Genomic DNA, 24298 nt, shown 5'->3' with positions numbered 1-24298 from the left:
GCGCCGTGCGGGCGGGCAGCGCCCCGACAACCCGCCCCGCTGGCCCGGGTCTCTGCCCGCCCGGCCGAGGGGCCGTGACAGGACGGCTCGGCCAGGCCTGCGCGCCGGCCCCTCGCAGCCATTCCCTGCCGAGGAAACGGGGAAGGTCGCCAGTGGAGGCGTGGGGCCACGGGCCCGTACCTGGCACCGGAGCTAACGCCGGGCAGGGGTGGGCTAGTGCGAGCCCGGAGCCAGGTCTTCACAGAATCACACAGAATGTCAGGGATTGGAAGGGACCTCGAAAGATCATCCAGTCCAATCCCCCTGCTGGAGCAGGAACACCTAGATGAGTTTACACAGAAAGGCGTCCAGACAGGTTTTGAATGTCTCCAGAGAAGGAGACTCCACAATCCCCCTGGGCAGCCTGTTCCAGTGCTCTGGCACCCTCACTGAGAAGTTTCTTCTCATATTTAAGTGGAACCTCCTGTGTTTCAGTTTGCACCCATTGCCCCTTGTCCTATCATTGGTTGTCACGGAGAAGAGCCTGGCTCCATCCTCATGACACTCACTCTTTACATATTATAAACATTAATGAGGTCGCCCCTCAGTTTCCTCTTCTCCAAACTAAAGAGACCCAGCTCCCTCAGCCTTTCCTCATAAGGGAGATGCTCCACTTCCTTAATCACCTTTGTTGCCCTGCACTGGACTCTCTCCAGCAGTTCCCTGTCCTTGAACTGAGGGGCCCAGAACTGGATGGACACAATATTCCAGGTGTGGTCTCACCAGGGCAGAGTAGAGGAGGAGAACCTCTCTTGACCTACTAACCAAACCCTTTCTAACACACCCCAGGATGCCACTGGTCTTCCTGGCCACAAGGACACAGTGCTGGCCCATAGTCATCCTGCTGCTTGATCACCAGCATGGGCTTGAGCGGGGCAATTGGTTCACCACTGGCCAGGAACGTGGGGCTCCAAGCTGGAGCGATGCTCCTGAAGAGCTGGGTGTTCTCCTGAACTGATGCTCCTTTGCAACTTAATTGTGGAAGTTCATAATAATTTGCATAGGAGCAGAAGTGCCACAAGGCCAATTTCAGGGAGGCCAGATGTCCTTCCCTCCAGCAGGGAGCCAGCCAGAGGGCTTTGGAGTCTGGGCTGAAGGTCAGGGAAGGCTGGCTGGAAAGCTGGCTGTGCCTGCTCACCATCTCACTCACACCTCCAGCTATGACAGCATCCCAGGAACCTTTGGTTCACCCGAGTCGTGTATGTGTGGAAAATTACATGTGTACATCGGCAATTCACAAACTGATAGGGAGGCAAGTTAGATGGGACCATCTGTAGACACCAGCACAGGAGAAAGTAGTTTGTAAGAGTAGGCCAAGTAAAATTATGGAAGTGGGATCTGAAGAAAAAGGAGAAAGCAGAAAGCAAGCAGCTGTTCCCCACCTGATCTTACAGGCACATCACTTTCAAAGGCTGTTCCTCTGGCTCAAAGTCATTTTCAGGATGATGCCCTAAATGAACTAAACATTGAAGTATCATAGGCGCTATCTAGGTATGTAACAAATATATTCTTTCGCATGTTTTTGCAGATGATTCTACTTACACATTTTTCACTAAACCATTACTATGGTATTCATAATTCTGTGGCAATAGTGACATCACAGGTTCCCATCAAACCCCTGGTGTTCCAAAGGAAAGATTTACTCACTGAATTTTGTGTTCTGACCACTCTCTGATCTCAGCAAAACTTTATAGCCTTGCCAAAACTACACTAGCGTGAAGCCTGGTGTCATCACTGAAACTAGAATGTAATTGCTAAAATACATAAAAATCACAGAATCACAGAATCACAGAATCGACTGGGTTGGAAAAGACCTCAGAGATCATTGAGTCCAACCCTTGGTCCAACTCTAGTCCGTTTACTAGATCATGGCACTAGATCATGGCAAATATGTTGTGGTTCCTCACACTATAATTTTATTTGCTTGTTTCTGTATTCAGGACAGGCCCACTTCATGGGAATTTTATTTTACTTGATATTGCGTAAAATTCTGGTGTAGGAATGGAAGTATTCATGTGAGTAGCAGTTAAGCTATATGTTAAATAAGTTTCATATATGTAAATGTTTGCAGGACTACTTTGGCTGTGTTTGATCATTATGACTGAGAAACAAGACATTAACATATTACAGAAAAAGGCTTTCTTGGCACTGATCTGCCACCAGTCTATTTAACCTAAGTTTTCCCCCTTTAACAGAAGCAGGATGAGGCACTGTCATGATTCTGTAAATCCCCTTGACTGTGTGGATGTCAGTGGGAATATTCCCTGTGCTTAATTATCATTAACCTTTTTTAATCCAGATAGCCAACTTTCTATTCTTCTTGATTTTTTTTTTTTTTTTTTTTTTTTTTTTTTGTTAGGAAAATAAATTAATGAGGGATTCCCTCAGTTGCCTGAAACAGAAATTACGTCATGTCCATGAACTGCAGCTCCCCCGCTGACAAAGTCCAGTCACATCTAACATTGTACACATCATATATTCAAAGACTCAGCCCTGTGTCTACCTGCCCTCAGTACAAATCCTGTGACTGAAGGCTGGGTGCTGCTTCATTATGTTCAACAGGCTTCAAAGTTAAATGACCTGACAAAAGAAAAAGAAGCAGCAAATTAAAAGGCCAGGTGCAGAGGGGCTGGAGAACAACTTGGGAGCAAAGGAGGAACAAGTCTGGAAGCTTATGTAGAGTCCAGGACAGATTATATTGTCAAGGGGCTTGCAGAAGTGCTTGAGTCCTACTCGAAAAAACCTTTCTGGTGATGGGCCTGGAGTCTACATGGCTTAGAACCTGAAGCTGTGGTCAAGCAGGAGGTGACTGACGTCAGTATTGTGGGAAGAGCTGCACTGAAACCAGTTGTGTCATTTCTGAGCTCCTACACCCTTATTTAGTATTGTAATATATCCAAATTATTCTTTCTCTTTCACTGCTGATGTTTTGTAGCTCTTTGTATAAAAGAAACCTAATACAGCCAGTCAGATTTCTGGCAAGACCCATTTCCCATAGCTGACCTTGAAACTAATAGCCCTTCTGCGCAGATATGGTGAGCCAGTGAGTTAGATGGTCCTTCATTACAGACCTGGAAACTCTCCTCTTTCCTTCAGCATTTTCAGCAGATTAATGCCTCCTGGGACTGCCCCAGACACAATGCTGAAAACCTGACTGGTAAAAATTCCTGCTCCAAACTTCACTCCTAATTCCTTGTAAGGGATTTAACTTTGAAGTGTTTCCCATAATCCTTTAATACATTGTTAATCTGTTCAGGCAAAACGTCCAAGCAGGTTGATAAACTGAGAATAAAAGCATTTCAATAAATTTGCGTATCGGTAGATTTGTCACGATATGGAACATAAGAGGGGAATTTCTTCCCCTCCCTGGACAAAAGTGTGCCTCCATTATCTCAAGTGTGTTAGCACAGCCTGGAAGGCCTGGTGATGAGAAGACTGGCATACAGTGTAGACGTGGGAAGATAATCAGCTGCAGGAAACACGTGGAGACTCTGAACTAAGTCCAACCACTACATTGAATGCAAAGAAGGAGAACAGGACCCGAGGAAGTAGTAAGACAGAAACAGAGGAAAATGTGCTGCTGGAGAACCGAAAACTCGGCTGCCAGTCACCACAGTGGGCAGCGTGGGACGACAGTCGGGCTGACACACGCGTTCTGGTGCCTGTACCAGACAACAAGAACATACTGGGAACTCCTGAGAAGGGGCCTGGCTGGGGCAGGTCTGTCTTCATGGTGCAGGTCATGGTGCAGGTCTGTCTTCATGGTGCAGGTCATGGCAGGCAGCTGAATGCACTTCAGTCTGCCAGGGGCTTAAAAATCCCACCCTTTCCCAAGGAAGTTTCACTGCTATGCCTTTCTTTAGTCTTCCTTGTTCATCCAGAGTATTATTTCTAACACGATATCGCCCACACTGCAAAGCGGGTGCCAACTCTCAGGGCCAGCTTTCGGGCTCGGTGCATGGTGAGGCTGCAGATCTGGCTGACCTCGAAGCCCCGCAGGAGGGCTACCTGGAATAAAACCGCCAGCAACAATTTCAGTGCTGCAGACTGGCACACCTGGCCGCTCCCCCGCAGGCCGCGTCTCGCGTGTGTGCAGCGGTCTCACGGGTGTCTCCAGGGCCGGGCCGGGAGGCAGCAGCACCCGGCAGGCCCCGCAGCCCGCCCGCCAGCTCGGCTCGCCAGCACCGAGTGCCCCCGCGGGGCCGGGCCGGGCCGAGCGGCAGGCGCGGAGGCCCCGCCGGCCCCTGACCGGCCGCGTCAGGTGACGCGGGTCACGCCGCCTCCCCCGCCCGCCCGCCCGCTCCGCCGGCAGGCTGCGCCGCGCTCCGCCGAGCGCCGTGCGGGGGAGGGGAGCGGCGGCGGGCACGGCGCGGCGCGGCACGGCACGGCACGGCGCCAGCGCGGCACCTGGGCCCCCCCGCGCCCGCGGCCAGGCGCGCCCCGAGGCCGGCCGGAGGCAGAGGGGCCCTCGCAGCCCCGCCGGGAGCGCGGCTGGCATGAGCCAGGTGCCGAGGAAGCTGCCGGAGGAGGAGGAGGGGGACGAAGAGGAGGAAGAAGAGGAGGAGATCGTGGGCTTGGCGGGCTACGCCGACGGGGCCGAGTCTTTCTCGGACGGGGACGCGGAGAGCGGCGGCGATGAGGCGTGTGAGTGTCACCCGCGGCGGCCGCAGCGGCACCGGGGGCGGCGGGGAGCGGCGCCGCGGCCGTCGTGGGGCTGCAGGAGGCGGCAGCTGCTCCCGGGGGGCCGGGGGGTCAGGCACCCGCCTCGGAGGGGCCTGCGGGCGGCAGCGAGTGCGGGGGTGGGGTGAGGTGGGGTGGGGTGGGGGGCGAGTGTGGGGCAGGGCCGGCCCCGTGTGCGCGGAGCTGGGGGCGAGGCGGGGCGGGACGGCGCCGCCGCCGGGGTTTGGCAAGGTCTGGCTGCCGGGGGTCGGGCCTGGCTGCCCGGGTCAGGGAAGAGGGCAGGGCTCCCCGGGGATCTGGGGTACGGCGGGGGTGAGCAGGGCACGAAGGAGCCGGGGATAGCGGTGTGTGGGAGAGGAGGCGTCCAGAGGGAGGGCAGGCCTCGCTGGGGCCGGGGGTGGGTGGTGAGAGGCCGTGCTGAGTGGGGATGCTGCGGAGGTGAGGGTGGCAGGGGACAGGGTGCTCGTTGGGCGCTGCCGTGGGTCGGAGGGAGCAGAGAGCTCTGAGGCGCGGGCTGACAGGTAGCAGGAAGGACTGGGGGGGGAGGGAGGAGGCAAAAGAATTGCAGACAAATTGGTGTTTGGGACAATCTCCTTTCAGTATTTTCCACGTCTGGGGTGAGAGTTATTAATTAGTGGCCACAGCCTGGTAATGTGACTTGAGTGCGCCAAGGAGGCGGGGGGGTTGGGTGTCAGGCTATAAAAGGCAGCGGCGACACGCAGCTCCGTGTCCAGGGCTGCTCTGCAGCTGTAGATGTCAGTCCCCAAAGTGGCAGACTCTGTTAAATGTCTGTTGTAGCTGTGTCTGGGCACACGAGGACCCGCAGTATTCGCTGTGTATCTGTGTTAGTGTGGACGATGATGCCAGGCAGGACAGGCTCACCAGGAAAAGCAGCCTCATTCAGTAAAAAGAGGGAATGCCAGCGCAGAGCCTGTTGCTTTCATTCAGAGCCTGGATTCGTTCGTCCGAGACGCATTTCATAGAGGAGCTTGGAGAACTCTCAGTATCTCATGGCAAAAAAGGAATTGCATTTTATAAGAGCATAATAAAAGGCCACGTGTTTTAAGGCCACTTTTATTATTAGCATGCAGAACACTTCTTAAAGGCCCAATCCTACAGGCTGCCCTGGGAGTTATTGCATTGACTAATGCAATTTTGAGGGGAGGGGGAAGGTCCATGCTTTGAGTATCAGCCTTCATGGTGAAGAGCTGTGGGATGCCAGGATGTAAGAGCTGTGGCTGAGACTGCTAAAAATGCCTCTATTTTCATGCAGAGAGAATGTATTTCAGCATATTCCTTTAGTGCTAAAATAACTTAGCATTTTCTGTAGAGGAGTAATCCATATTCTGTCCTCAGAGGAATTTATTTCGATATTTTTCAATAGGAACTTTGTTAGAATGCTAACAATTTCAGTTGCTTCTTCGTAGTTAGACCAGAATGTTGTACTTAACAGAAATAGACCTTTACATCCTGAATAGCAGAAGACAGTCCATGCAGAGACCTTTTTTACAAAGGATTAAAACAAAGGGCCATTTTAACAGCCCAGATCCTCTAGCTTTCTGTTTCATTCTGAAGTGTCTAGAGAAAGAGCCACAGGGCATCTGTGATGGAGGGGGTTGGAATTTGGGTCTGTGTTCTGTGTATTTAACACTGGCTGCAGGGCAAGGGGCTTTCCTTTTCCCAGTTTTTGTTCTCTCTCTTCCTGGATCTTTACACTAAGTAGTCTAAAAGTCAGTGTCACAGCCTCCACTTTCCTTTCTGCAAAGCAAGAATGGAAAGGACAATGTAATAACACCTGCAATGTATGGCCGTTGAAAGTGAAGGGAGAAGCCAGGCTTGAAAGTAAAAACATAATTTGTGCTTGTAGGCGTACAGAGGATTTCAAAACTTCATATTGGTCATTTCTCACTCCATACTGGATTCTTGTCTCCAGCCTGATCCATATCTCTTGTCCTCTTCTCAATCTTTTTATTTCACACATGGGGTCACATTCAGAGACCTTAAAGCACTTAGTTTACAGAAAGGCTAGTCATATATTTTATATATGGCATTTAAAAGTATTTAGAAGCAAGGAAAGCCTCTGCAGAGCACCCAAGGAAGTAGCTTTAAGACATATCATTGCAGGGTGCCACACTTGTGGCAGGGTGGAACCAGGTCTTCTGGTTCTGAGACTTCTCTTTAGCCACAGTAATTTCCTTCCACCAGGCATTCCTGCAATGTTTATGAACCCACAGTAGCCAAACAGCTTTCTTGATTGCATATGAGCTTTTTCTGGTAACTCTTTAGGCTCAAGCCATCTATTAGCATTGAAGATGTTCGTCGTGTGTCTTCTGTAAACCTGTTGTCTTGAAAAAGCTCCGAAGTGCTGCAAATATCACAGTCAAAATGCTTTATTTGGATGTTTGAAAATTGGTGAGATCTACAAATACACCTTCCAAGGTGACATCTCTGTCACAGATGCCTGTGAAGCACTGATAGGCACCTGCCATGACAACTAATTGCAGCTGATGTGGAATTCAGGATGGCTTTCAAAAACTGTTGTAGTTAGCAATATGTCTAATAGCATGAAAGAGATATTAGAGTATTCATTGAGTACTATGTGTCCTGGTGAAACAGGTCAGGACTGCTGCATGCAGTTCTCAACTCCTCAGAGCTGGGCATTTCTGCGTGTTGCAACACATGCAAGTTGCACTCCATAAGCAAGGACACAACTGCAATTACAAAAATTTTGTAAGGACTTGAGTGCTTCTCTGTGGGGAAAGTGCTTTTGGGTTTGTTAAGTTTAATTTGTGAATACTTCAAAGGATGTGGCCTCTAAACAGTGTGACTTCTGTTCTCTATGGCTGCTTAGAAAAGCCAGAATATGAAGGACTGTTGGTGTGCATTAGAAACTGGCATTTTATTACATGCACTCTTGGCAGAATTGAACAAAGCAGGAAATGTGTTGCATCTCACAATAGGGAAAATTATCTTTCCCATTGCAGAATAAGAGTTTAGTGTTTCTTTTAGGCATGTTATGATCTCACTCAGCGTAGCCTGGGAAGTTGCAGTGATACATCTACTGGCATTTCTGTGGCAAATTAAAGAAGGAGTTGTCATGTACTCTGCAAAGGAATGTGGGCAGGCAGCGCATCGTCCAGTTCCTTTACATATAAGGTAATCTCTTAACTCTCTTGCAGAGGAAAGCGCTATAGCAGCATTGCTATCTGGTCAGGTTTAGATGACACATATTTGCAGGTCCCTCTCTTTGAACTGGCAGGATTTCAAAAGCTAAATAACAGTCTTACTAGCAACTGTATTTTTTTAGTATGGCTTTAATACAAAGCAATTTCTAGTAAGTATTACAGTCCATAAAAATCTTAACAGCTTGGAATAATTTAATACAACAATGTAAAACACCAAGTTATTTAAAATATTTTTTTAGGTACATGTGAGTTTTTAGCCTGTTTCTTAAAGAGAGGGGAGTTATGTAGGTAGCTTGTCTTACGGTTGTCTCATCACTGGTCAGAACTTTGGAGACTGCTGTCCACCTTCAACCAAATTTGGACGAAAGACATCTCAAAGATCATTAAATTCCCTCAAGTATGGAAACTGGCATTCAGAAGTGAAGAGGGACCAAAAGGGAAGTGTCCTCGGAGAAAGAGGCAAGCAGATGTGCGTGTTCTGTGTGGCAGCAGCTGGCAAAGTGGTGTACGCATGTGGACGGTCTAGCCAGCCAGCACGGGTTTAGCTCCAGATCGGCCACAGCCTGTCGTATCTGTTACTTGGAGGATATGTCATAAGACGTACAGAGGGAAGTTGGTGTTATTGTGGTAGAGAGAGGAAGGGGACATAAAGTACAAATCCATAACAAATTAGACCTCGTAAGTTCTGTTGTGTACAAAGCAAATGGGAGTTTTAAAAATTTTTTGAAACATGCAATAAAGCCTCAGCCAGAAGGCTGTTCTTTATATGCCTTTATAAAGTATTTTATTTGGACTAGTTCTTATAAAGCTTTGAATAAATTGGTTTCCCTTCTGATGGCCAAAATGCAAATTGCATGACGTATGGATATCTGCACACTAATGAAATTGCAACTATGCATTTGGCGGCTGTGGAAAATTTGCACGTTAAAGAAGGGAGTGGGATGGAGGAAACACCATTAAATCCTGTACCTTTTGTTTGCTTTATTGGCAAGACTGCACCCCCAAAACACAAAATATTGTTACATTGTCCTAGAGCAGATGTTTATTATTCCTCTGTAGGTGTGAAGTATTGTAGACACATGTTTCTTGCAGTCACAGAACGGTACTATCACTGTTCAGGTTGGTAGGAAGAGTAGAGCAGCGTGTTGACTGTGGATCAGCAGAAGCTGACTATATCTGCGTTAGGAGGATGATGTTCTTACAGAGTTACCTGTTGCTGTCTGTTTGAAGGGGTTTCACCTGTGCAGTGCTCCAGCCTGGCAGTGTTTCATGTGTGCTAGTTTACAAGGGCACAGTAAGTGGTAATGCCTGTCAAGACCTTTCAAATGTATTTAAAATGGGTAGGATCCCACCAATAGTGAGTTTTCAACTGCTGTCCGTCACTGTGGTGACAAGAGCCTGCGTGGAGTGGTATGGCTGCTCACAAGCCAGTAGATGGTGCCAAGAGGATGTTCTGTGCCAACACTACAAGACCTTCTGTTGAGAAGCCCTGATTCTCCGTAAGTGTAGCTCAGGAGACACAAACTGAGGTGAACAAGGTTCTGTGCCCTCCTGGCAGGCACATCCTGCACTTGCATTTCTGGAAGTTGTGAGTGAGGCTTGAGGAACACAAGAGGATGGATGTGATCACCACCCCTGGGTGCAAAACATGCTCCAAGGCAGAGGATTCCTTCAGGCTTTCCAGGTTTTTCAGCCCATAAGGCTATGTAATAAATTGACAGGGACAAAATGTTGTGGCTGAGGTTTCTTGGTCAGGATTTTTGTGCTTTTGGAGTAAAGCTGATCGCTTAAAGTATGCAGGGCACATGGAGGAAGGATGCATATGAACAAATGTGTGCCGGTTTTCTGCAATTCAAAATTTCTCCCAGCAGAAAAAGACAAAGAAATGCAATTATGTTGTGCTCTGAATGATGTTGAATAGTCTGTGCTGCAGTGGGTGGGAGGTCTGCCTGACAGCTACTGTGTTTAGCCTTGTGTCTCATCAGTATTTTAAACCTGAGCACTGCGTGCTTTGAGCCTTACTCTGCACATTTAGCCTGGACAACTAATTTTTTTGCATTGCTTGTGTTTGATGCTGCAGACAGGATATCACAGAGTGGTTCAAAAGCTTTTCACATCTATATGCAGTAGTTTTCAGCTGGGACATTTCAAAGTTATGGCCCAACTAAATGCAGCAATTGAGACTGTTGTAGTTGTTTTGATTAGAGATACCTGAAGCTGGTGTGCTTACAGGTGTGGATAGCTATACACTCATGTCCTTACAGATAAAACAGTATAGTTTACTCCCATAGCTACCTTTGTGCTAATATAATTGCATCAGCACAAGAAAATGTTTTGTTTCAGTGGTACCAGTTCCAAACTGGGGTAGGTAACACAATGAAATCACAGTGTTCCCAGGCCTTTGTTTTGCAAATAGGCAGGGGATATGCTGTAATCTTATTTATTGGATAACAAACTTTTACAGGTTGTGACACAAATTATTCAGTAGCAGGTGAAATCCTAACTACCTTAGAAAAGGACTCCTCCTGAGCTCAGTACCGTGTTGTAAGCCTCAGCACAGAGAAATTGTTTGCCTGCTGAGTTATCCCCATAGTTCCTGGGATACGTGATTTAATTTATTTTAGAGGATTGAAGCCTTCATGTAGCCTTAGTAAGATCGCACAGATGAAGCTGACACAAAATTATTCCTTTCTTCCAGCAGTGTGATGTAGCTATCAGTTGACAAGGGTATTTGTTACTGGATTATATTTGTTGTAGGTTGGGTTAGAATGTGTGTGGTTTGGTGTTAATTACAGTAAAATCAGGTATTTTAGGTTTTCTGTGTGTGATAATACATTTTTCACATACAAACTGAGTGATCAAACCTTCTGCAGTAGTATCTGTCTTGCAGGTGAGACGTAGGTTTTCTGATAGTAAGGGGCAAGTAATTCAAGTTAAAATGCCTGTAGCATTAGCCCCTAAGCTTAAAAATTGGGAACATTTGCATAACTCCAAGTAAGAATGTAATGAAAATAGATGTCAAATGTATGTTATCTGACAGTTATTAATTATATTACCATAGTATATGACTTTTCTTGTTGTGTGGTTTTATTCAGTCTTGGATTTCAATGATCCCTTCAGTACTGAAGTTAAGCCAAGAATCCTGCTCATGGGATTGAGAAGAAGTGGGAAATCTTCCATTCAGAAAGTTGTCTTTCACAAAATGTCACCAAATGAGACTCTGTTCTTGGAAAGCACAAACAAGATCTGCAGAGAGGATGTTTCCAACAGCTCCTTTGTCAACTTTCAGATATGGGATTTTCCTGGGCAGATTGACTTCTTTGACCCTACGTTTGACTATGAGATGATCTTCAGAGGCACTGGAGCACTGATATTTGTTATTGATTCTCAGGTAAAAAAAGGGGGTTTAAGCTACCTTTTTATTTTCTTGCTTCAGCAATAGACAAATGGGTTGAAAAGCACAATTTTTTTCAAAGCAAATGAATAACTTGCATCACAAAAACACACATTAAAAGAAAGTAATTAAAACTTGAAGAGCTGCTCAGTTATTTTTGATCTCTCTCTGCAGTATGTTCAAAAGTTAACTGATTTGCTTTAACATTTCAAGGTTCTTGCTCAGACTCCTAAATGCTGAGAACATGAGGCTGGTGCACATGCTGGCTGGAGGATCAGGCTTCTACTTATAAGAAATAAAAAAAAATAAGCTGCTGTTGAACTGTAGTAATATTTAAGTATCCTAAAGTTTTATATATATTTTTAAGAACTTTCCTACAGTTGTAGCTTTTCTTTTTCCTTCATTAGGATGATTACATGGAGGCATTAGCTCGGCTGCATCTTACTGTGACCAGAGCCTATAAAGTGAATCCAGATATCAACTTTGAAATCTTCATCCATAAAGTGGATGGTTTATCTGATGATCACAAGATCGAAACGCAAAGAGATATTCACCAGAGGGCAAATGATGACCTTGCAGATGCTGCATTGGAGAAGATTCACCTCAGGTGAGAAAAGCTGCTGTATAGCGCATCTTAAAGAGGAGAACAGCTTATTTGACAAGCTACTATTTTCTGTTCTCTTGAAGTAGCAGGCAACAAGCTATTGGTACATGAAGGAAAAGGATAATCAGAGACACTGCATTTGACCTGAGCCAAAATAAGTGTTATATTTCTGATTGCTGTCTTGGAAGGAAAGATGTACCTGAAAACAAATAACAAATATGCCAGAGTCCTACCAGTTTTTGTTGCAGCTGCTGCCTTGAAATAAGTTGCTTGGGCAGTGGCAGCAACAAGTAGAGCTCCAGTTAGTGGAGTGTATATGCTACCTACATCATTTTTACCTTCTTTGAAACCTCTTTGCTTCACAGTCCCCTCCCAATCCCTAGTCCTCCTTGCTGCAGCCTGCTTGGAGCCACTTGGGAAGACAGGTGCTGTATCTTTGCCTTATGTCTGCTGATAAAGCAGGTTGTTGTAGAAAATAATGAAAAATAGTGGAATTCTGCAGACTGGGAACTAGTGGACATGACGTTGTCATGTCTGTCTTAGCATTTAAAGCCAAGTACAAATGCATTAAAAAGAGAGACCTGCTCTGTGACCATGCCAGCTCTTTAGAGCTCTTAACAACTTGACTGCGTCATTACATTGATAAATGTGTCAACGACTTTCAAAAAGTAGATCGCAACAGACATACTCAGTAATATTCCTTTCCTGCAATTCGAAAAATATTTTCATAAGAATACCAAGGTGGGAATTGCATCATGAAGTTCTTCATTGAGGTCTATTTTGCAGTGTCTAGTGTTTGTTTGGTTTTTTTGGTGTAGAAATGAAGTCCTATGCTTCAATCATAACGTGACTTTTAATCACAAGAGGTAATTGCATAAGTGTAGGCACTTGCTGTTTGACAACATTTCATTTCACTCATATTATGAAAGGTACATCATGTTCACAGTATGTGGCTAAAAGGAAAATGTGGTGACCTTTTTTCCAGCTTTTATCTGACAAGCATATATGATCATTCTATATTTGAAGCATTTAGCAAAGTGGTACAGAAACTGATCCCGCAGCTCCCAACACTGGAAAACCTGCTTAACATCTTTATTTCAGTAAGTACTTGTTATATATTTTGTCTGTAGATCTGGCTATGTCCACCATGTGTGTTCAGATATTCTGTTCACTGCCTTCTAAGAGATTATGAGCAATGTGAACTCTCAGAAAAGTTAACAAACCTTAGTTGAAATGCACCCATGTGCAGCTTGGCCTCATGTCCCTGTCTATTCCAATAGCGTTGCTGAGCTGCTGAGGTACAGTATTTCCCAAATTACATCAAGTGGGTTAGCAGCCATCGCTTTTCTGTTCACACATTAATCTGAATGTTGCAAAGGTCTGTGCTGCATGCATTTGTTTAAGTAGTACTTAAAATTTTTGTAAATAAATTTTCAAAGGAACATCAGCTAACCTGACTTCTTATGGAGAACTTCCTAGAATTAATTCTACTTTGTATCACAGTTTAACCCACTGAAGAAAACCTTGAACTTTTTAGAGGTGGAGTCCATCACAACTTCCGCAGTTACTCCCGAGGCCAATTAGAGAGCTTTGTATATCTAGTGGCTTGTTACCATTCTGGAGGTAATTGCTGCTCTGCTGTTCCTGGAGGTGCGGTCCTTTCGTCTCCTTTGTGCTGGTTCTGACACTTACCTGTTCCCTCCTGGAGTCACTGACACACACTATTGCACTGATTCATGTAGTTAAAAACAAGTCACTGAGGAATCCAACATCCTCCTGTTTTGGCACAAGATAAAAGGTGGGAGCGTGTGGCCATGAGCAAAGGTGAACACAGTGAAAAGGGATAACTCCCTATTTTGGTGGTCGTTAGGTCATAGCAGCTCCTGAAACTGTACCCTTTCACACAGTATTCTAATTTTGCACCTTGCATCTAGCATCAATTTGTCAAGTTTCAATTTGGAGCAAGGTATTTGCTTTTGCCTTTTTGTAGCTTTGAAGTAATGAAATTATTTAATATCATTCAACAGCCTGTAAGATAAAATTAGACTTCACAGTTTCTCAGTGCAGGGTGTGAAAATGGAGAGAGAAAACAGTTGGATGTGTTGCTGAAAGGGAGAGCTAGGATTAGAGGAATGTCTTCCAAAACTTACTGTCTTACTATTAAGGAACAAATGATGCTATTTCATAATGAGTGGTTCGTTACAAAGATCCGTTTCTACCAAAATGACTGGACTGTATACCAGTTATCGTCCAGTCTTGAACTCTACTTAGGATGGAAGGGTAATGAAGGAGTTCATGACAGCAGTTTTGGAGCAACTGGATATTGATTATGCTACACAGCCTTAAAGAGAAGGCTGAGTGGTAGTCTTCCTTGTGCCAGAGTCACCTCAGTCATTGTGAGTCCTATCTCTGTATGGGGTCTTCTCACTGTCTGGAGTTGGTGAAGAATTCAGCAAACCACCAGATGAATTGAGCACAAACTGCTTCCTGAATGACTGGTGACAGTCACCTCTGTCTCTGGAACACCCAGAAGGCAGCTCCAATAGTATCTAGAATATCAGACGTAATTTGTAAAGGAGAACAAGTCTTTCAAATGAATGGGAAGTCCAAAAAAGTGTGAGAGGTATTCTATTTCCCCTATTCAATAGGGGAAACAGTCTCAGACTGTTTCTTAGCTCCAAATAGAGCAAAATCCAGTTTGTTGATGACCTCTAGCAAGGTGTAGCTGCATCTCTATGTCCTCAACATGCTTGCTGTCTGGTTTTATAAGTATCTTCTATCGTTAAATGGGAGACTTGGAATGATTCTATTTACAACCATGAGAAGACTGAACTTTATTCTCCAGCACACAATTAGGTAGCAGATGCCTCTTTGGCAAATTAGTGACAACAAATCTTGACATGGATTTTGGTCATGCCTTACCTCAGGAAGCCAGTCTGCTGGATATCAGTGTGGGTGTGTTGGTATTCTAGTTTGGGTTTTGCAGCAAGATTCATGAGGATTTGCTTTCATTTATGCCATAAAAACTTCCAACACGAAAAGCTGATGATTACAAAAATACATCTGTGATCACTCTTGAGTTCACAGCGGGTTTTTGCCTAACTTTGTAGTGCCACAGTGTGTTAGCTTGTACATTTGAGGAACCACCAGTGTGATAATACCGCTTCTACATTCTTTAATGTAACTGCTTGTAAAGCATAAAATGATGGTTGGTTGGCATTCAAAACCCCTGTAAATCTTACCTGACTAACATTCTATCAGCTTCATATAGAAGCATGTCTGGTTTTTAATTATTGTGGACTTACCAAGCAATCAACTGGTGTGACACAGGAATGTGGATTTTCATTTTAGGGTTGCTGGGGTTTTTTTGAGGGTTGTTAAAAAATATGCATTAAAAGCAATGAGTTATTGTGGTAAAAATAAAATTAAGAACACTTTTGTTTATTTAATTATTTAATTTTCATAATCTGTAAATTCAAATGTAGTATTTAAAATTAAAGTTCATTCACAAAAATCTGCTGTTTGCCACAAGACCTTTTTAAATAACTACAAAATTCATGCCTAAGTGTAAGTGACTGGTGATGTCCTGTAAGTTCTTTTAAAAATTACTTTTGTAGGGCCAAATTCTGGCTTACTTTTCATACTTCCAAGAGGAAAAAGATGGGCCCATTTACCTAACCTAGGAATTGGAGTAATACTACCAGTTGTACTGAACTCATTCCATTTGAATAATAAAAACTGCCTTCTACTTGATCAGACTCAGTATAGTTGGCAAACATGGCTTGAATTTCAACTACCTCATGTTTTTTACTTACCTGAAATAAAATCTCATATATTCATTGCTGAAGATTTTTCTCAATGACTCTCTTGGTTCAGATTAGCCATGGAATACTCTTACATTGATGCAGAGTACTTGATAATGCTTCTAGCACGTGTTGCATCTTCTTTCCAGGCTGCAGGGTTGTGTCAGAGGTGACTTGCTTATTCTGTCATTGACATCAATGGCAGCTGCTGGCCTTTGTTTCTCTAATAAGGAACCCTCCTGCTCTAGCAAGAGAAACAGTTGACTTCTTATTGTCATTTTCCCTGACTGCGCATTAATGACATAATGTCTCTTTGAATGGTATTTTTTACCCACTGTTTCCTGATTTATTTATTTTTTTAAAATGACTTGTAATTATTGTTTTTACTGGTATTTTTTTTTTCTTGAGTAATTTAATCACAAAAGTTCTGGCAAATCCTTTGCTTTTTCAGTTAAAGTTGTAGTAAAAACCCTGGCAAACTTTTTAAACTGTCATTGCCAGAACAGGCAGGTTGCAGCAGCCACAGGTCTGAGATGGAAAAATCACTTCTCATTATTATATTGTCGCCATCATCTTAATAATTTAGGGTACATCTTACCTGTACAACTTAAAACATCACTGTGTCTCTTTAGATAATACAAAATTTTATCATTGACTCCTTATGAATGACACTACAGGGCTTGAGTTCCAATTTCTTTTGTCTAAAAATATGTGTATTTTCAAATACGTATTTTTGCAATGAGTTATGGCTATATACTTATGATATTTGCAGGTGAATCTTGTGATTAATCTTATTTGACAGCATCTCTTGAAGTATGTGAGGTGCTGTCAGAATTATTATTTAAAAATTGAGAGAACTATTACATGTGGCCAGAATAACCAAAATAAATATGCATACATTTTTATTCTTAGTGCTCAAAGAACGTAGGCTCATATAGCCATGTAGGCTGAAAGGGACCTTTAGGGATCAGCTCCTGCTCAGTCACGCCAGTAGGAGCAGGTTGCTCACGGCTGGGTCCAGTCCAGCTTTGTGTATCTTCAAGGGTGGAAACTGTACAACCTCTCAGGTCAGCATGTTCCCAGCGTTTCACCACTTCCATCCTAAACGTTTTTTTTCTTGTATCTAGTCAGTATTCTACCTTGTGCCTTTTGCCTTTTGTCCTTCAACACTGTAGCACTGAGGAGAGTTTGGCTCTGTCTTCTGTGCACCCTTGCATTAGGTATTTGTATGTAGCAATGAACCTTTTCTTCTTTGGGCTGAACAAACTCAGTTCTCTGAGACTCTCCTTGTACATCATGTACTTCAGCCCAGGTACCTAAGGTATCCACTTTGTTTTGAGTAGTTCTTTCACGAATGAATAACCAAAATGTGCCACTCATAGAGTCTTTTCCATAATGAAATGCAAGAAATTCGCCTCTCTACGCTATTATTACTGATGGGTGTTTCTAGTCTTAGTTGTATGTGTGATCGTGGCAGAATTAAGCTTCTTTAAGAAGCAAATGCCCCAAATATTGCTGGCCATTGTTCAATATCATACTTAGGGCTGACCTTTCCCTACCTGTTTCAGGAAATTTGAAAAGTGAGAGGATCACTTTAGATTCTTACATGTTAAATAGTTGACTTAGGGAAGAAGAAAAAGGAAAAGTTCTGCAAGTACACAGGAAGCTGAAGCTATTAAAACTAGTTAGGGGTTTTCAGTATTTTTTTTGGTAGTTACAAAACTGTTGTGGCAGCAGTCCCACACCATATTAAAAAGGGAAGCCCATAAATGGATAAAATTCCGTTTGATGGGAGAAAGTTGCTTCTCTTCCTGTGTAAGTGGATCCTGAAGCATATTTTATAGCTTGAGCTTTAGCAATATTGCGAAATTGCCCTTTGTGTTCGTGGTGGGACAGCTGCCCAGGTGCAGTCCCTTGATACCAGCAAGCAAAGCTACTGTTTTTGGTTAAACGGTACACATATTTTCCTCTTTTCTTTCCCTAAGAAGCAGAGGCTTATGGCAGTTTGCTTATCTACACCGAGAGCATGAGCTAGCATTTCTGGCTGGCCGCTGAGAGCTGCAAATACAATACATCTCCAGTACGGAGAGAGTCTTAATCAGCTTGGCAGGATGACAGGGACATAGCTGTCATCACATCAGCAAGCCTTAGAATTACAAACATGGCTTTAACCACCAGTACTACATGGAAACTGAAAGAGCACCGTCAAAATAGTGGTCTTTCTTTCTGTGATCTTAAAAGATGTTCTAAGGAACCAGACAGTAAAAGAGCTACAGCCCCTGATGAGACAATTTTTTAATTTCCTGGAGAAATTAGTTTCTGAACACTACTGCCTTCTTTGTCCATCCTTTCTTTTCCTTGTTTCTACCTTCTTATATGTCCAGCTAAAATAACTTTAAATTACATCTCTCTTCTTATATCCATTGTTACAATCAAAAACCCAAAAGCTTTATCTTGGAAGATTTCCCCACATACGCACACATTTTTCACTGAAAATAAAATGTAATCTCTCCAGATGTTTTCCAGAGAGTGGAATTTTGGGACTGTATCTTGGCATTATGTCTGCTCAGAGGCAGAAACTGTTGGAAGGTCTGTGAGCATCATGGTTTGCTACAAATATGACAGTGCTGTATGTACAGTTCTTTCAAAATGAGCTTGGTTGCAGCTTAACTTCCACTTCTTCAGCCTAGATTTTTGTATAAGAGGCAAGTAGGGGAACAAAAAAGCTTGGTATTCCTTTGAAGACATGGCTTCCATTTTATTTTTCTTTCTTCTTTTCTTAAATAGAATTCTGGGATTGAAAAAGCATTTCTATTTGATGTAGTCAGTAAGATCTATATTGCAACAGACAGTACTCCAGTGGATATGCAAACCTACGAGCTCTGCTGTGACATGATTGATGTTGTGATTGACATTTCTTGTATATATGGGTAAGTAAATTGTTAATGTTTTTCATAAAACTGTGTACCTAGAGTCTGAGCGGCCTCAAAATTAGAATGATGTGGGTATAAACAATAATGAGAATGTTTAATTTGCCAGAGTAATTTGTCAAGACAGGGGAGAAGGAGGAAACAGCAAGCCTTTGACGTACAGATCCCCTGCCAGCAACAAGTACTGTTCCCTGCCCAGGATCTTTTGTGAACACTTTCCTCTTTCTATGCTAATAATTTTATTTGGAGGAAGGAGTGGGAAGTAACCAACCTAAAATAAAAGGAAGCATTATCTTTTTATTGCCAAGGGATGAATTCAACAGAAGGATGCATCCCCAAAAAAGTGGGGCCATATTTAGCTTTCTTTAATAGCTAGTGGCCTCTACTGGCCTCAGAGAGCTGCTTCACTCTTGCTTCAGTTCTCTGTTCATCTTCTTTTTTCCTACATTCTTTGTGGGTTTTTTTCAGTTTTCTCTTCTTATGCGTTAGCAACTGGAGATCTCCTGGGGTAGCATGTACATCTCCTTGCAAGTTATGTTTAAAATGGCTTGGCCCTTGGCCAAATGTGATGCCAGCTATTCCTGTGGAAGGCAGAGGCACATAGAAAATTAGTGCATGAAGATACATAGACTTGTAGGCTAAACCACAGCATGCTTAGACTGTGGTAGTCTTTGGTAGCCTTGCATTCTTACCCATTGATGGATATCCTGCATTCTTACTCATTGATGGATATCCTGCACTCTTGGAGAAGGTACAAGGGAGGATCCTAACACAGATGTGCAATACGCATTAGAGTTTTAAAAAAACAAAATGTTTTTGAATACCTTTCTCAAATTTCTTAAGATTGTATATTCTACTCTGTGTTTCAAATTCTGGAGTCAAGTCACTTCGGTAACTGTACAAGAACTTGAGTTTTACAGAGGTATACAGTAAAGGGTGCTCATTCTGTGGCATTTTTTTGTACCATGATGCTGCTATGTAGTTAAAAAGAGTACGCATTTAGTTATTATCTGTACAACATCACTTGTGGGGAGCTCTGTTCACAAAATGTCACCCTGCCACTGTCTTTGTTTAACCATTTAGCATTTATCACCAGAAATCTGCTTGCAATGTTTTTAGCTATAAAGACATTATGTTAGTTTCTTGTCTTTTGTTCCTGGAGCATCTGTGGAACTTGCTACCTTAATATATTATTGATACTCATTGTTTTGGGAGATCAGTGATTAACTACCCACAAGATCTGTGTGTGGATTCAGGAATGAGTCTAAAATTACAAGGGACAAATCTAATACCTATCTGGAGACGATCAAAACCCGCCTGGATGCCTTCCTGTGTAACCTCATCTAGGTGTTCCTGCTCCAGCAGGGGGATTGGACTGGATGATCTTTCAAGGTCCCTTCCGATCCCTAGCATTCTGTGTGATTCTGTAATACAGTGATCATCATGACACATTATCTGTGAAGGAGAAATTTCATGAAATGATGTTGCAAAAGCCAGCATCTCGTGAGGAGAGTCTCATGATGGCTTGAACTGTGAGTCAGCTCCCACTGCTCAAGCAAGGTTACTGAGTTTGGAATTATCAGCACAGACTTACTGGTTCACATGTTTTAGATAAAGTTGTAATATAGTGCATTGATTAAAAGAAAACACAACCTTGTGGTAAATGGTTGTTAACTAACAGAGCTAAAAATAAGGCACCAGTTCAGGTACTTGGCAAACAATCCGATTTCTAGCCCTAGATCTAAGATTTGGGGTGTGATTGGATAAATGATTTAATCTTTATGTCTTCTTAGTTCACATAGTGTGTAGTTTGAAGAAGAGTCTCCTTGAAAGGCTAAAATCAAAATTTCATAAAATTTGAGATTATCTGGTGAAATGACCAATGTGGGTATTTTTTGTTACCTCTTTTCTTATTTGTTTGTTTGAATATTGTCTTTTAGGCTTAAAGATGATGGCACTGGAACTCCTTATGACAAAGAATCAATGGCAATCATAAAACTGAACAATACAACTGTCCTTTATTTAAAAGAGGTGACAAAATTCCTTGCTCTTGTTTGTTTTGTCAGAGAAGAAAGCTTTGAGAGAAAAGGTATTTTTCCCTTTTCTAGTATTGCATTACTTTCCCTTTATTTTAGCGAGTTAATGAATTAACTGTGGTTGTCATTAGCTGGTAACTGTCTCTAGCTGTATCACAATATTAAAGGTAAGTACAGCTTGCCAGAACATATATAACATGTTTAAAGGCATGAAGTATTTGTGTTGGCATTAAGGTAGAAGGAAATCATAAATGTATTTGACAGCTTTCTGATATGAAAGCTTATGAAAGTTTACATCCAATGCAGTAAAGCTTCCATCTGCAACAGTAGAATGTGTCAGTTTATCTTGGCTAACGTCGATTTCTACCTGTTGATGCCAGAACATGCATTTGGAGCAGCTTGCATGCCATAACTAAGGGAAAATTATTGAAACTGGCTGATAGAAGTATGTTCTTGTTTTTCTCATCTCTGAGAGGAGGCTTTTACAAAGCTTGGGATCTAGGTGGCTTTCATATTTTGCAGTTGAAGTGTTTAAAGTTTCTTGGTTATCTCTCTGACCCTGGTCAAGGTCAATAGTGAAAGCATATTTCGTGACTGTTCTGCTCGCTGGCCTGTTGTTCACTGAGTTACTGGTCTTAGTGAAATGCCCGGGGACCAGAACTGAGTGGTGGAAGAAAGCGCCGTCACCTGGGACTGTGTCCCCATCCTGTGATGTGAACTCACCAACCAGCGTTGGTGTGTTTGTGAATGCAGCACTCACGCCGTGTCTGCTGGGCCGTCTGACAGGCTATTTAGCTTTTGTTTTATAGAGCTGCTCAAATTTCTCTTTCATCCCCATACCACCTTTATTATCTACGAATGTTAGATGTGTTCACTTTTTTTTCTGCTATAAGCATAGGAAGTATTACTTTGACAGACCTACTAACAACAGTTTCAGAAGAGACACTGTTGAATAAGCACCCATTAGGGTTTGTCCACAGCTGTGTCAGGTTGTTGTGTCTGTATATTTTGGAACACTTTGTGCTGCAGCCTGTACTCCTTTAACAGTACAGTTCTGGTATTAAAATGCAGATCAGCTTTTGGTGCCTGGTGACTTCCACGTAATATTTTGTCTGAACTCTAAGGAGAGGCAAAATAATTCCTGGAAAAGAAGAGTGTAACATGGTGGATTTAAACCACTTAAAATATGTATCATCTCCTGTTAGGGAGAGTGAAGTGGAAAACACTGCAGTATTTGAGTTAAGAAAGCTTATGGCATTAACCTTGAATGAGTTCATAAGCTCAGTACCAAAATTCTAAAATTGTATTATGATATTACACAATTGTGGCACCCGGTAAGTCTTCCAATTGCCTACCAATATGGCCTTACAGCTTTTCTGTGGGATCACATTCAGCCCACTCACACAGTAATGCTATCTGTCTGTTATGTATATATGTAATCTAACAGCGTGTCTACTGTGTTATTTTTCAGTTACAATGTAAGACGAAGTATAGCTGTCTGTTATTTGGTAATATTTCTATCAAGTATTCATTTAAAAGCTTATGCATTGTAAAAAATGAAAATTCTTTGATTACTAGATGCTACTTATTTTTCTCACAGTCTGTAAAGCAAATTTACAAAATGACACCATAGTTCATGACATGTTAATTTTTCTGAGCACTTCTTCAAAACTCTTTATTAAGTTAAAACTTTATCTGCCAATAAACTTCTATTTGCTTTCTCTTAAGACTAATAAGCATATTTAATATTGGCTATAATATGAAGCTATAATGCTCACAGAATTATTTGTATTTATCAAATGTGCTTTTGCTTAGCGCAGAAAAAAATGCCTGAAAAATTCACTGATTATGACCTCCAGAGAGTGTGATATTTCACTGTGTGTAGAAAGTAACCATTTTTTTCATTACTTAATTTGTATAGATGTCTTTAGTAATATGGAAAACATTTCTGTCTCTGTAGGATTAATAGACTACAATTTCCATTGTTTTCGAAAAGCCATACAAGAAGTATTTGAAGTAAGAATGAAGGTAGTAAGATCTCGAAAACATCAAAGCCACATGCAGAAAAATAAAAGACCCACTCCCAATGGGACACCAAGAATGCCACTGTAACTGAGGTTTTCTGGCAACGTAGCAAGCAAAGTTTCTGTGAAGTTGATGTGACTTCTGCATCTCATTGCACTGAGTGAAGAGGAAAACAAATGGAACTGATGTATTATATGAATTCTCCCTGAATGTTCAGAAAGCACTGTTTAAATATTTTTATCCAATCAGTTTTTTTCATATAGTGAGCACTTTGAGCAAAATGTTGTATATATAAGCATTGAGGTGAACACTTGTAAGAATTTTCTTAATATATGCTGTAAACCTTTTTCATGTCATATTAAGAAAAAACAGCTGTGACAGAAATACTGGGTACATAATTTGCACTTTTTTATGTTTTCCTTGTGGAGTTGGACTTTGATAAACTCAGTTTTTATGGTGATTTTGATGCATGGTGTCAGGTAAAATGTATGCTGTAGTTTATTTACCTGCTACAATCAAATTGGTTAGTAAACAATTCAGAAAACTTGGTGCAATGCTTTTTAAAATTTGTGACAGCTAATACCTAACATACAGATCTAATTTCGTATATTTTTCAATTTGTAAATTGAATAATTTTGAAGTATTACAGCAATAAGCACCTTACCAGGGATCATAACTGGAAGGTAAATATTAGCTTTTATAAAACAGGCTTTTGGCCCGATATCATCCGGAGTTCTCCATAACACTGGTCATGCCCTTTGTTGGGTCTGGTTTTATGATTTACCTCAGCATACACCACTAAAATACCTTTCTATAAAGATAACTGTTTTGTAAAATGGCTTTGTGTTGCACCGGTATTTTTATAAGGTTTCAGAGGAGGGTGTTGTATCTGAAAGGTTGAATTTACATTGCTAAAGTTTGTTTTGAGAACCTGCACATCTACAGTTGGTACCGTGAAGAATCTGTATTTATTTCCACCCTGACATTCTGATGTACTGATAGAAGTGCTAAGGATGTGAGCACTGGGTTCTGATTCCCTATAATAGGGGGTACATCTGTGATTGAAATCAAGTAGAGACCATTAAAATGAGGACTGGACAATCTACCTGCTGTAGTAATCAGCATACATCACTATTTTTTATTTTAATATTGAATATGGGCAGACTTGTCACTGGGTCAGCCAGGACAGCAGAGTACTCAAACGTAAAAACAAGTAAAACCTGCTTTCTGAGTTCTGTATTCACTCGTTTTGTTTAATTAATTATACAAAATCGTAATTTCTAGTTAGAAGAGGAACATTTTTTTTTCCCCAGTCCCACTGCAAACCAATTGCACGTGTGGTCCGGTGGTGTTGTCAGCAGCTCTTGGGAGCGGGAAGGGTAAGAGGGAGGCAGCTTGTTAGACACCAGCAAAGGGTAAGGGGACTCTGCCTCACTCATTCATAGCTCGTCTGCTAAGGTTGTGTCTCTGGAGACACAAGGGAAGATGGAATTTGAATGTTTTGTCTTAGGCGAGGTAAGGCATAATGAGTGTTTGTCAGGGAGCTCAGAGCCCCCAGCGTTTGCTGGCTTCTGTTGAATACGGAGGGGTTTAACCCGTGGT

The 24298-nt window shown here is 42.5% G+C and overlaps 1 protein-coding gene across 1 annotated transcript; it reads left to right on the top strand.

Moving 5' to 3' along the window:
• Positions 1-3982: 3982 nt before the first annotated feature.
• On the top strand, positions 3983-23935 carry RRAGD (Ras related GTP binding D). The gene is given in 8 exon segments (XM_065059626.1): positions 3983-4512; positions 4514-4683; positions 11000-11295; positions 11706-11905; positions 12888-13002; positions 18493-18635; positions 20576-20724; positions 22632-23935. Coding segments are annotated over 8 exon segments (1740 nt in total). The 5' UTR covers positions 3983-3997; the 3' UTR covers positions 22784-23935.
• The last annotated feature ends 363 nt before the right edge of the window (positions 23936-24298 follow it).

This window comes from Columba livia, chromosome 3, assembly GCF_036013475.1.
Source record: "Columba livia isolate bColLiv1 breed racing homer chromosome 3, bColLiv1.pat.W.v2, whole genome shotgun sequence".
Lineage (NCBI taxonomy): Eukaryota > Metazoa > Chordata > Aves > Columbiformes > Columbidae > Columba > Columba livia.
The sequence above is the reverse complement of the archived record's forward strand: the minus strand, read 5'-3'. Positions and strand labels throughout refer to the sequence as shown.